The sequence below is a fragment of the Mesocricetus auratus genome, unplaced genomic scaffold (assembly GCF_017639785.1).
Source record: "Mesocricetus auratus isolate SY011 unplaced genomic scaffold, BCM_Maur_2.0 Super-Scaffold_100691, whole genome shotgun sequence".
Taxonomy (NCBI): domain Eukaryota; kingdom Metazoa; phylum Chordata; class Mammalia; order Rodentia; family Cricetidae; genus Mesocricetus; species Mesocricetus auratus.
Window position 1 is genome coordinate 57,199,190 of NW_024429267.1, and position 12,817 is coordinate 57,212,006.

General features: G+C 51.1%; 1 protein-coding gene across 7 annotated transcripts in view; it reads left to right on the forward strand.

The window, feature by feature from the left end:
- LOC101823936 (myosin VIIA and Rab interacting protein) overlaps positions 1-12,817 on the forward strand; it is a 184,773-nt gene that overhangs the window by 118,673 nt on the left and 53,283 nt on the right. For all 7 annotated transcript variants that reach the window (XM_040739615.1, XM_021234204.2, XM_040739616.1 and 4 more), the window contains 4 exons: positions 6,003-6,139; positions 8,904-8,984; positions 11,806-11,903; positions 12,073-12,153. In XM_040739615.1, coding sequence (XP_040595549.1) covers positions 6,003-6,139; positions 8,904-8,984; positions 11,806-11,903; positions 12,073-12,153 — 397 coding nt within the window. The remainder of the gene's footprint in view (positions 1-6,002; positions 6,140-8,903; positions 8,985-11,805; positions 11,904-12,072; positions 12,154-12,817) is intronic.

Here is a 12,817-nt window from a genome sequence, read left to right on the forward strand (position 1 = left end):
CATCCGTCCATCCATCCATCGACGCCTCATCTGATTCCAAATCAAATGGATTGTGCCGCAGTAAACATGGGCAAGCAGGCGTCTTTTGATTCGCTGACTGTATCCCTTTAGCATAACATCGTGGGGCCTCTGCTCCACGTGGTGGTTCTAGTTTAGATTTTGAGGGACTTCCAACTCTGCCCTGCAGCACCCGCGCTAATTTACATGCTTGTCGCGAGTCTACGAGGACCCCCTTTCTCTGCATTCTCCTCAGCATTTTTTAAAATCTTTTCACTTAATTAGGTTAATTATTATTGTGGGTGGGTGGATGCATGTTCTCTGGGGAGGTCAGAGAACAATTTGGTGGAGGTGGTCCTCTCTTCCCACCTTGTGGGTTTTGGAGATTAGCGTCTCCAAACAAGCACCAGACAGCAAGCGTCTCTATCTACTGAGCCAGCTCCCCGGGACAGCTTTTTTATTCCAGCCATTATAACTTGGGTAAAAGGGTTCCTATCCATGATTTTGATTTGCATTCCTTTGCCCATAAGGGTTCAGTTGGGTGCTTTCTCTTATATTTGTCAGGCGTTTCTAGAAAAGCTTCCGACAAATCAAATATTTTGCCGGCTTTTGCCCCCCAAGTTTTATTTATTTATTTATTAGTTTCCATATACTCTGGGTCTTAAAGGCTCATCTGGTGAGCAGTTTCTGGCCCCTCCCCCCCAGCAAGTCTCTCTTTGTCAGTTGTCGCGTTTGTGTTCGGAAGTGTCTTAGTTTGATTCCATGGACATATTTTTGCCTTTATTGTGTGTGTGCATGTTTGGAGATTTTATTTTTTTTAAAAAAGAAATAATTCATCACAGTGTCTTGAAGCGGCTCCTCTGCTTTTTAGTGGATTCATCGTCCCAGGTTATTCCCTTAGGTGTGTGACGTGTTTCACAGGCTGGGAGGCGAGGGCTTCATACCAGTCTTGCGTGCACGGATGCCCAACATGGTCCTTTCTCTGGCGTATGTTTCTGGTGCCTTTGTCAGAGGTGGTTGGCTGCGGGGAACGGGTGGGTGCCATTCTGTGTTCTCTGTTCTGCCGCGTTGCTTTGGATTTGGGGTTTTGGCCATCTCCTTGGGGGCATGAGGGCTTTGCAGCACCAGTGTCTGTCCCACTGCGTCATAGCAGAGAGTCCCTGAGAAGTGGCCTTTCCCGAGGATATCACTGACTGAAGTTCTGGGGTCCAGGGGACCACACCAGGAGTCCCAGGAAGTCCCTCCATATGTCTGGGTGCATTTGTTGCTTTGAAAAGTTACATCACATTTCGGGGTGCATTTGGGGTGCATTTGGGGTGCGTATGAGTCCCCACACTCCTGCCATGGCACTCTTGTGTGGTCAGAGGATATGTGGGAGGCTTCTCTCTCCCTCTAGCATATGGGTTCTGGAGATCAAACTCAGGGGTCAGGCTTGGCAGCAAGGGCCTGTACCGTCACAGGGTGACGGCTCACTGGCCAGCACCCATCGGCAGGTGTTCCGTTGTTTCCTCATTGGCTGCGGACAAGCCACCAGTCTCTCTCTGCCTGGCTAACTGCTCTTCCCTTTCCAGTTCCTTGTATGAAGAGCTGACTTATACAAAGTGCATCTTATACAAAGTGCAGGGCCGATGGCACAGGCTCTGGGGCCCACAGCCTGGTTCTGCTGCCCACTAGTATCCTAATGCCTAGCGTGTCCTCTGGGAAACAAGGCAGATGAAGACCTTCCCACAGGGCTGTTGTCAACTGAAAGGTTAATCTCAAACTGCTTAGACGCTTGTCTAACACTCAGAAGTGCAGAGTGCATTTGCCCATTGCGTGTGTGGCTCGTGGAGACCCGGGGACTGGAGCTCTCACAGCTCAGGCTCCCATGGAGACCCGGGGACCGGAGCTCTCACAGCTCAGGCTCCCATGGAGACCCGGGGACCGGAGCTCTCACAGCTCAGGCTCCCATGGAGACCCGGAGACCGGAGCTCTCACAGCTCAGGCTCCCATGGAGACCTGGGGACTGGAGGCCAGACGTGGCAGCTCTCACAGCTCAGGCTTCCATTCACCAGCTGCCTCACCTTCAGCCTTGGTTTCTCCCCCATCTTCCAGCGATGGCGAATACTGACTGTCGCCATCACAGGACTCTAGAATCCTGAGCATGTCTGTGAGGAAGGTTTTGGATCGGGTTGAGGCGGGAAGGTCCATCCTAACTCCTAACTGTGGGTGGTACCATTCCATGGGCTGGGGCCCTGGACCGAGGAAAGAAGAGCGAGTGAATTGAGCTCCTACATCCATCCACCTCTGCTTCCTGACTGTGGATGCAGCGTGTCCAGCCGCCTGATGGGCCTGTGGCCACGCCTTCCCTGCCGTAGCCTTCCTGAAGCTGCGTTTTCAGGAATATTGTCACAGTGACTAGAAGAGTTTGTTTCTGTTGAGCTTTGGATATAGCAGTGTGGTGCTGATGGTGAGAAACAGCAGCTCGTCGAGGAGTCGAGGAAAGGCCGTGGCAGTCACGGGTGTCTTTGCCTCTAGCCCTGATTTTCCTTCCTTCTTGATGCTTATTGGCTTAGCAAACCGCTTCACTTTAATGGCAGTTGTCACCTGTCAACCGAGCACGACGCATCAAGCCTCCTAGCTACTCACACCTGCACATTCTCAGTGACACTGTCAGGAGTCCCAGCATGCAAGCTGTCCTTTGCCACCCAGAGTCTGCTCATCTCTGAACTTTGCAAAAAACGAACACTCTGCCGTGGCGTTTCAGAGCCTCTGGCTGTCGGGGACAATCTTCCTCTGCAAACACAGGAGTGACAGAAACACCCAAATGACAGACTGCTGGTTTCCCACAGATATTTCCCTCTAAATCAGCCGTGTTCTTGTCTTCCTGTGGCGAGCTGTTCAGTTACAGGGCTACAACACTTCTCAAATCCGGGCAAAGGGCTAAGGATGTAAATGAAGACAAAGACAGCAGCTCATTCTTGCAAGGAGAATGGCGTTTATTTTAACAAGAGCAGAGCATTATATACTAATAGCAGGCATGGTGGAAAATCACCAAGGTCAGAAGCCTTCCCAGGGCCCTCAGGCAAAGGATGGGCCAATAACAGGAATTAGCATTTAGACAATAAGGATAGACAGAAGACAGGAACTTGCATGCAGGCCTTACTGGGAGGCAGGGACTAGAAGCTCCTAGTCACAAACCGGTCAGCAGACCCTCATGAGGGAAGGGTGCAATATCTTCCGGGCTCTTCAGGACCTGTCAATCTATCTTCTAGCTCAGCAAACCTCAAAGTGCTGTCCTTGGACCAGCAGCCCCATCTCACTTGGGAAGTGTTCAAAGCCAAAGCAATGTTCTCAAACCTCACCCAGACCTGCTGAGGCAAGGACGTTTGGGAGGGGCCCAGTGAGTGGAAATCAGCCAGCCTTGCAGTAGCAGAGTGGACTGCCTTTCCGAACTACCAAATGCAGAGAAACACATTAATCAGCAAGACCAACTCTTAGTAAGAAACACCTTCTGGGATAGCACATGCTTGATCCTAGAACTCAGGAGGAGGTGGAGGCAGGAGAATCTCAAGGTCAGGGCTAGCCCCGGGCTACGTAGTAAGATCACATTTCAGCAGAAAGTTCAAGGCCGATGTGAGACTTGAGTGTTATTTTTCCTGTTGAGTCTGTTGTTCGCATTTACTTAATGATTACACCCACACCCTTTCGAAGATTAAGGGGCTTCGGATGTAACAGTCTGGGTGCTGGTGATAAATGACAGGTTCCGAAGAGTCACCTAGGATGGCGTAGTACCTTGCCATCTGAGACCCCTGCATTATGTCACGTCGTCGTTATAACGCTGATGCATATTTATTTATTTATTTATTTGGTTTTTCGAGACAGGGTTTCTCTGTATTGTTTTGGAGGCTGTCCTGGAACTCGCTCTGTAGACCAGGCTGGCCTCGAACTCACAGAGATCCGCCTGCCTCTGCCTCCTGAGTGCTGGGATTAAAGGCGTGAGCCACCACCACCCAGCACTGACGCTTATTTATTAGTTTCATTGTCAGGGCTTGTGGTGGTCTGAACAGAAATGGCCCACAGAGGCTCACATATTTAATGCTCAGCCCCCAGTTGATAAACTGAGAAGGATTAGGAGGTGTGGCCTTGTTGGTGTAGGTGTGTCCCTGGGAGTAGGCTTTGAAGTTTCAAAAGCTCATGCCAGGCCCAGTGTGTGTGTGTGTGTGTGTGTGTGTGTGTGTGTGTGTGTGTGTGTGTCTGTCTGTCTGTCTGTCTGTCTGTCTGTCTGTCCCCACACCACCCCCACTGCCTTTTGCCTGTGGATCAGGATGAAGAACTCTCAGATGCTACCTCAGGAGTGTGAAGGGATCCCAGGAAATGTTTCCTGTCTTTTCTAGGGGCAAATACTTCGCAGGCCTGCAGACTTCAGTCTCTATTCAGTTCCCCTTACTTCTACCTTCTTAGCAGTTTGTGATGAAGGCGGCCTTGAGGGTGAGCGTGGGTCTGAAGGGTGGCGTTCTTTAGTTTGAGAAGTGGTGTCATTGTATCGCCACCATCAGGGGTCCTTTGGCGAACCTGGCTGAGCGTAAAAACCCATGCTAGTGGCCACCAGCTCCACCTGGGAAGCAGAGAGATCTGCAGGACTGGATTTGAACCAAGCCCTGCCTTGCTGGATTAGACTTCTCTACCAGACCTCTAGGTCGATGGAGTAAGTGCTGCTGGCCCCAAGGTCAGCCCCACCCAGAGCAGGAAAATCCAGGGGCTTCGGAGGGGCCTGGGGACACCTGGCTTCCTAACTAGCGGCTAGGACCTGAGCAGAGTTCTACGCCGGCATCTTCTGCCTCCTCACACGAGTGCTGTTTAAGTCCACTCGACCTTCTGGGTTCCTAGGTGAGGCTGTGATGAGATTCTTTGTTTCAGCTTGAATTGGGAAGCTAGTCTGTTTTGGAATGAAAACACACAATGTTTACCAGCTGAGTCATGCCATGTAAACAGAAATTAGGAAAGTGCTCACACAACCAGCTCACTGAAGGAAGCTGTGTAGCCTCTATGTGGTGGGTTTTTAAAGGGAAACAATGTGGCTATTTTAGGTTTTCTTCTGATTCTTTGCTTCCTGGGGTTCCGTTGCTCTGGCTTTGAATTGCACACAAGACCGTGCAATAAGAACACCACCAGGCTTCTGTGGACCAGGCACTAACCCAAGGATGCTGTCCACACACAGACCCGGTATTTGCTGGTTCCTTGGGTGAATTTGCATTTTCTTTTCAATTTGGAAATCTCTAAATTCTTTTTTTTTCTGAATTTTCCAAAGGGAAGGTGTGTTTTTACATTTGTAATTAGAAAAGCAGCAAAAGCTGTTCCTCAAACGGAAGGGTTTTAGAATCCGTCCTTACCAGGCATGGGGGGGGTCCTCCAGTCAGTGTCTGCGCCACCACAGCTGCCTTGCTCACGGGAAAACAGCTTTCCCGTGGTGCTTTACGCTGACTGAGAATGAGGCGTGAGCCTTTTCCCTGCTCATTGGTTCTTTTTACTTCTCCAAGCTGGATCAAAAGTGCTGATGAGTATCAGCTGTGAGGCGCACTGTTAAAATGTGTTTCTGCCAGTTAGCTTTTCTGCATTAATAAGCCACCCAGAAGTTAGCGGCTCAGACTGGCAAGCGCCTGCTGGCTCACCGGGGAGACTCAGACGGGTCTGGCTTCTCAGCCGGGGGCCTCTGTGCATCTCAGGCCAACTGGTGGCTGATAGCCTCACTCACCTCTCTTGAGGTTTGGCCCCCCCAAAAGGTCTCAATAACAGAGAAGGCCAGCTTGGGTCCACACACATGGTTGACAGGCAGCAGGACCCCAAAGCATCCAGGGCGGTGCCTGCAAGCTCGGGGCTCAGCCTCACTCCACTGCTCTCCACAGCCAGAGGCAGTGGCCAGGCCAGGCCCGTGTCTAGAGGCTGAGTCACAAAATGTCGAGTCTTTGTGGGGGGGCTGCCAATTATGGTAGCGGTTCTGCAGTTCTAACTCTCTGATCTAACAGGCTCCTGAGGACACAGTCCCTGGAATGGTTCTACAGCAACGTGAAGAGCCGCTTCAAGCGTTTCGGCAGCGCCAAGGTCCTGAAGAACCTGTACAGGAAACACCGTCTGGAGAGCGGAGCCTGCTTTGACATCCTAGGTACCCACTGCCTGCTGCTCCGGGAGGTCTTGGTGGCTGGGAGTGAGTGGAGGGGGCTGGGCTTGGGGACCCCGTTCTTGGGCGTGCACACTCTTTGTAGAGACAGAGAAACTTGTTTAAATAGCAGGTCCTGGGGAGAGGGCAGGTTGCAGGGAGTGCCAGGTTTTAACCCAGGGTTTTGTTTTTGTGTGTACATGTGCGTGTGAATGCATATGTGTATGGGTGTGCATGCACACGTGTATACACATGCACGTGTGCGCGCGCGCGTACACACACACACACACGCATGTGGAGCCAGAGGTGGGCTTCCAGTATCTTTCCTCAAGAGTTGTGCACCTTGTTTTTGAGACAGGATCTTTCACAGGCCAGGAACTCACCACATAGGCTAGACTGGCTGGCCAGGGAGGCCCAGAGACCCACTTATCTCTGCCCCAACACCCTCTCCCCTAACCCTTAGTGCTGGGATTAAAGGCAAATGCCACCGTGCTCAGCTTTTCATGCTGGGAATCGAACTCAGGTCCTCAGCAAACACTTTGCCAGGTTATCTCCCCAGCCGCAGCTCATGGGCTTTGAGCATCCCCACGGGACTAGACGTGTTGAAAGCTTGGAAGACTAAACTATTTTATCAAACTGTAGGTGTTTTAATTATGGACTCTTACAAGTCATTTGTGTATGTTCCCTACTCTGATCTCTACTCCTTTGGTGCGGGATCTCTTACTGACCTGGGACTGGTCTGGTGGCCACCAAGCCCCACCTGTTCTCCTATCTCTACTTTCCACAGTGCTGGAGTCACACGAATGCGAGGCCACGCCCAGCTTTTTACACTGACCCTGGGAATTTGAACTCAGGCCCTTGGGCTTCTGCAGCAGCGCTGTGACCACTGAGCCCCCTCCCCAGCCCCTAGAAATGGCTCTTAACCATCATCCCCTGATGACAAGACACCAGAAAGTCGTCTCCCCATTGAGATGATGCCAGGTCTATACCCTGAGAGTGTGCACATTCACTCTTCATGGCCCGGGTTCTGTTTACCAGACTCAGAATCCAGCATCGTAGAAAAATCACAAGAGTGTGGGTGCCCTCCTGGGTAGCCCAAAGGGCAAAGCTTACCTACATGGCGTTTAGACAGATAGGACAACCAAGTTACTGGGGAATGAGATCCCCTGGTCCTCTGAAGATGGCCAGGAGGATGAAGCAGCTGTCAAGCGTGTGAGCAGCACGCCTCCATAACGAAGCTGTGTTCTTCTGCTAGAGTATCCCTGTTCGCTGCTGACACACATAAATGCTTTTTATCCACGAGAATCCAAGAAAGAAAGAACCCTCATCCATCTCATTTGCAGCTTCTTACCACCATTATTTTACGTTGTCCTGCCCTCAAAAAAAATTCTCTGGCTGCATCTTATCTAAAAATACATCTGCCACACAGATAACGGGGACAGGATGGAGGCATTGCACTCCAGAGTCGTCAGGGCCTTTTGTGGTCCTAGTTAGACTCTTCCAAGCTTCTTGGGACTGTGTTTGGCTGAGAAGCAGCGGCAGCCATACGAGATGGGACGCAGAGGCTGACCTCGCTTTCTCTCAGCTTGAAGTACTCGGATGCTTCTATAGTAGCCAAGGGTGACTGTTAGTTCTGGGCGACTGTTCGGATAGTGCGTGGCCTCCATCTAAAGACGAGTGAGAAGCCATTTCACACAGCAGGGCACCATCCCTGTGCCTGTTTTTCTGGTAGGGAGGGAGGTCAAGGGCCAAGGAGGGTTGTGACCTGTTGAAGGTGACACAGCAGGTCACACAAATGGCCTCAGGCTCCCCAGTCTTTACCCTGCTCTGCCTTTCACCAACGCTAGCTCCAGGGAAGTCTTAGTCCGACAGAGGCTGCTATATCAGAATCCACAAGGCAACTTAGGAAGAGTAAAAGTCTCTTTAGCTGGGAGTTTGAAAGCCTGGAAGAGCCCCCCTCCCTCGTGTGTGTGTGTGTGTGTGTGTGTGTGTGCGCGCGCGCGCGCGCGTGTGCACACGGATACATGCTCACAAGTGCATGCATGAGTATAGAGCCTTCAGAGTCCAGAAGGAGCTTCAGCTCTCTTAGAGCTGGAGTTACAGATGGTTGTGAGCCTCCTGACGTGGTGCTGGGAACAGAACTCGGGTCCTCTGGAAGAGAGCAGTAAGGCTTTTTTTTTTTTTTTTTTTTTTTGGTTTTTTGGGACAGGGTTTCTCTGTATTGTTTTGGAGGCTGTCGGTCCAGCCCAGCCTCGAACTCACAGAGATCCGCCTGCCTCTGCCTCCCGAGTGCTGGGATTAAAGGCGTGCACCACTCTCCAGCCCCTTGGCAAGAACCTTCTTGCTGTGTCACCCTGGACGGAAGGTAAAATGGCAGGTCACACGTGAAAGGCCAAGAATGGAAGGAGGGGCCCCTCACAATAAGCCCACTCTTCAATAACTATGCTTCCAGGATACGTTAACCCGCCAAGACCAGGGTGGGTTCCTCCAATGCCGTCAGCTTGAGGGTCAAAGTTCATGGTGAGTTTGGAAAGAAAATATACTCAGGCCATAGCAGAGGGTGCTGGAAGGAAGTCCTGGTAAAGTAGCACTAGAAACCATTGTGCAGAGAGAAACGTTGGGTCAAAACTGGGTCTTTGTAGCGTTTGGTGATCCTGTCAGCCCACTGGCAAGGCAGGCTTCATCGCTGCGGGTCGTGCACCAGCTCCACGGCTCAAGTGCATCCTAGTTCACCAGAGACCACTCACGCCTCTGCTCTTCTCTCCTGTAGGAGGAGGGCCGTTTGAACCAAACCTGGAGAATGAAGGGAGCATTTCCGGAAGTGACTCGGCGTTCTACAGGCAGTCGGAAGGTGAGGCTGCTTTGACTGGCAGCTGCTGGGAGGCTGGAGGGATGGAAAGGCTGTTGGAATGACTAGTTGTGATCATAACTGTGTCGTGGTTGACCGGAGGGAGCTGTGGAATTGGAAGATGATAATCCCATGGACCTATGCTTGCTGTGTGAAACTCTTCCTATAATTTACAAATTCTCTATTTTATACCAACACCCTCATCCTACAATTGTGACATGGCATCTAAAGCCATTTCGGGACTTGGTAACCACCCCCATCGCACACATGCCCAGTTGAGTGCCTAGCCTGTCCACTGTATTGGAAAATACCTGAGTTCATAGACTCAGCAGTCTAGCAGGGCAGCATTGGAAATCTTCCTGGAACCCAGTGCAGGGAAGTTACACAGCCATGTTAGCTGAGACTGTGTGGACTTGCTCTGTGAAAACACAGTACTGGGTAAAATATGACTAAAGCACGCTGTATGCATGTCACAACAAAATCTAGTGTTTTGTATGATTAATACATACTAACAATAAAATAATACATCAACAATACATCATGACTAGAGAGATGGCTCAGCAGGGAATGATGCCTGAAGCCAGGCATGGTGGTCTGAGTCCAGTCCCTGGGACCACACGGTAGAAAAAGAAAACTGACTCCCACAAGTTGTCCTCTGACTGCCACATATATGCTATGGCACAGAAAGACAGACAGACACATACAGAGAGAGACAGAGACAGAGACAGAGACACAGAGACAGAGAGAGACACACATACACACAAGATGCACACACACATACACTGCATTTTTAAAAGTAATGTTTTTTAATATTTTTAAATAATTTCAGTCCTTTCTCCAGGATGAGTGTCCTGGAAAGCCAGGTGGGAGGTAGAGGACCCATCTCCAGGGAGCCCTCAGTGTGGTAACAACCTGCAGATTCTCCTCGTGGGTTCTTATTAGAACTTACAGGGACTGTGCTCAGTCCACTAGACCACAGTGTGCAGTCTGTCTGTCAGTCTGTCTGTCTGTCTGTATGACTGTAGGAGTTGCACACATCCTCCACCTGAGTCACCTAGACCTTAGCTGGGTTTGTTTTAGAGGATTTATTATATCTTCTGAATGCCACGTTCTGGCCATATTGGTGTCTTTAGGACTCTCAGGCGCTTGGGTGAGTGATGAATGAATGAGTTAGATGTGCTCACACTTTGTCTCATTTCGCAAATGGCTTCCAGCCGCTCGCAGGAGATTGGCATATGCTAACAACACAGGACTGGATTATAAGTGGCACCAGGGGATAAAACTGGAGGAAAAGAGTCATAGGCATCCGTCTCCTTCAGACCCATGAGCCTGTGACTGACGGAGATTGGCTACAGTGTGAATTCCCGAGTTCAGTCTCCATCACCCACCTAAAAGCTACTCTTGCTATTCCAGTTCCAGAGAGGTGGCAGCAGGTGGATGCTGGCCCTCCATAGCTAGCTGTTCCAGCTGAGTCAGTGAGTTCAGGTTCAGTGAGAGGCCCTATCTCAAAAAAGAAAAAACAACAACAGTGTATAGAGGACAGTTCTGGAAGTCAACTCTGACCTCTCTGTATACACACACACACACACACACACACACACACACACACACACTGCTGTGCTATTTTAAAAGATCATGTTGTCTTGCTTTCATTTCACTCTGCAAGGGCTTTCCCAGCCATTTAGGATGCCAATAGTAACCCTCTGCTATCTCCCTGTTTAACCCTGGGCAAATTACCCAGCCAGTGTGAACGTCACAGATCCATCTGTGCAGTGTGACCACACTGCATGTCACTGGATCCCATTTGTGCAGTGTGACCACACTGCACATCACTGGATCCCATCTGTGCAGTGTGACCACATGACACTCACTGCATCCCATCTGTACAGTGACCACACTGCACCTCACTGGATCTCATCTGTGCAGTGTGACCACACTGCATGTCACTGGATCCCATCTGTGCAGTGTGACCACACTGCATGTCACTGGATCCCATCTGTGCAGTGTGACCACATGACACTCACTGGATCCCACCTGTATGGTGTGACCACACTGCATGTCACTGGATCCCACCTGTGCAGTGTGACCACACTGCACCTCACTGGATCCCACCTGTACAGTGTGACCACACTGCATGTCACTGGATCCCATCTGTGCAGTGTGACCACATGACACCTCACTGGATCCCACCTGTACAGTGTGACCACACTGCATGTCACTGGATCCCATCTGTGCAGTGTGGTCACACTGCACCTCACTGGATCCCATCTGTGCAGTGTGACCACATGACACTCACTGGATCCCATCTGTGCAGTGTGACCACACTGCACCTCACTGGATCCCATCTGTGCAGTGTGACCACACTGCACCTCACTGGCTTGCCATAGAGATTAAGCTGTGAAACTCTCTGCTGGGCCTCAGCATGTCCTCTATTCAGTCTTGTTTTTGACTCTGGTCTATGACCCCAGTGTCTGCTTTAAGCCATGTTCACAGCCCAATGTCTTGGGTAATAATGTCTGTCCATGTCATCACAGTGGTAGAGTGTACAAAATAGGACCTATGCTGTCTGAGGATGTGGACAAAGAAACGTTTTGACAGGCCTCCAGAACCATCTTGGTTGCCCAGCAGGGAAGGTACCAGAAGGCAGAGAAGGGAGAGGGAGACTCAGCCTCTGGTGTGGGATGTAGGTGATGGTGGAGGCAGTGGACAGTGGATGCCCGTGCTCCATCCTGCGTGGTTCACCGTGTCCTGGAACCCCAGGTTATAAGCAGAAAAGTAACCCGTGTAGCAGTTGTGACCTGTGCTGCATTGTGTCCCTCCCTAGGACACAGCATGATGGACACTTTGGCCGTCGCCCTGCGAGTGGCAGAAGAAGCCATTGAGGAAGCCATTTCCAAAGCAGAATCCCACGGGGACAGCCTGGTAGGACCCCCTTCCCATGGTGGGGGCACACTGACTGGCAGGAGCAAGAGAGGATGTCGGGGTCCACGGCACTGTAGCCTGGAGTAAGGCCGGGTGTGGCCTCGCCTCTACTGTTGCAGGACCGCTGTGACAATGACCCCACATTCCCTCCATTCTCCTCCTTCCACAGGACAAGCAGAATGAGGCCAGCTACTTACGGGACCACAAAGAAGAGCTGACTGAGGAACTGGCTACCACCATCCTGCAGAGGGTAGGGCAGCTCAGACGGCCACGGGGCCAGGCCAGGGGCTGGGAGCAAACCATCCCATTTGCTGATGCCGAGACCAGAGTTAAGAGAGCAGAAGGAAGCAAACCATGGAGTCCACTCCGTCTGGAGGCCACTCGCTTCAGTGAAATGCTCACTGCATGCTCTGAGTGGCTTCTGCTTTTCTTCCCAGGGGAAGGTGTGTGGATCCCTGGGGTTCACTGGTCAGCTAGCGTAGCCCAGTAGGCAAAAATCCAGGTTCAATATGAGACCGTGTCTGGGAAAAAAAAGGAGAGAGACAGAGGAGGGCACCGGAGGTTGACTTCTGACCCCCACATATGTGTGCACACACAAGCATGTAAATGAATACCCACTGAAGAATTCCATCTGGGTGGCTTGGCCGTTTTCAGCTGTCCCGTCTGTAGGAGTTAGGGGCCCAGAGGAATCTGAACCAATGAGCCCACTAAATGCACATGTCTGTGCCAGAGCAGCTGAGGGCAAAAGGGACCTGGGCATCTGCAAGTCATTTAGGCTTCCAGATGCCTCCTCAAGTCAACAAAGGCACCAGGGCCTGTGTGCTATGCAGCTTTAGCTGATACATGAATCTCTCTGGATCTATGCTCTCACCTGTCAAGTGGGAAGAAGTGTACGTCTCTCAGAATTACTCTGT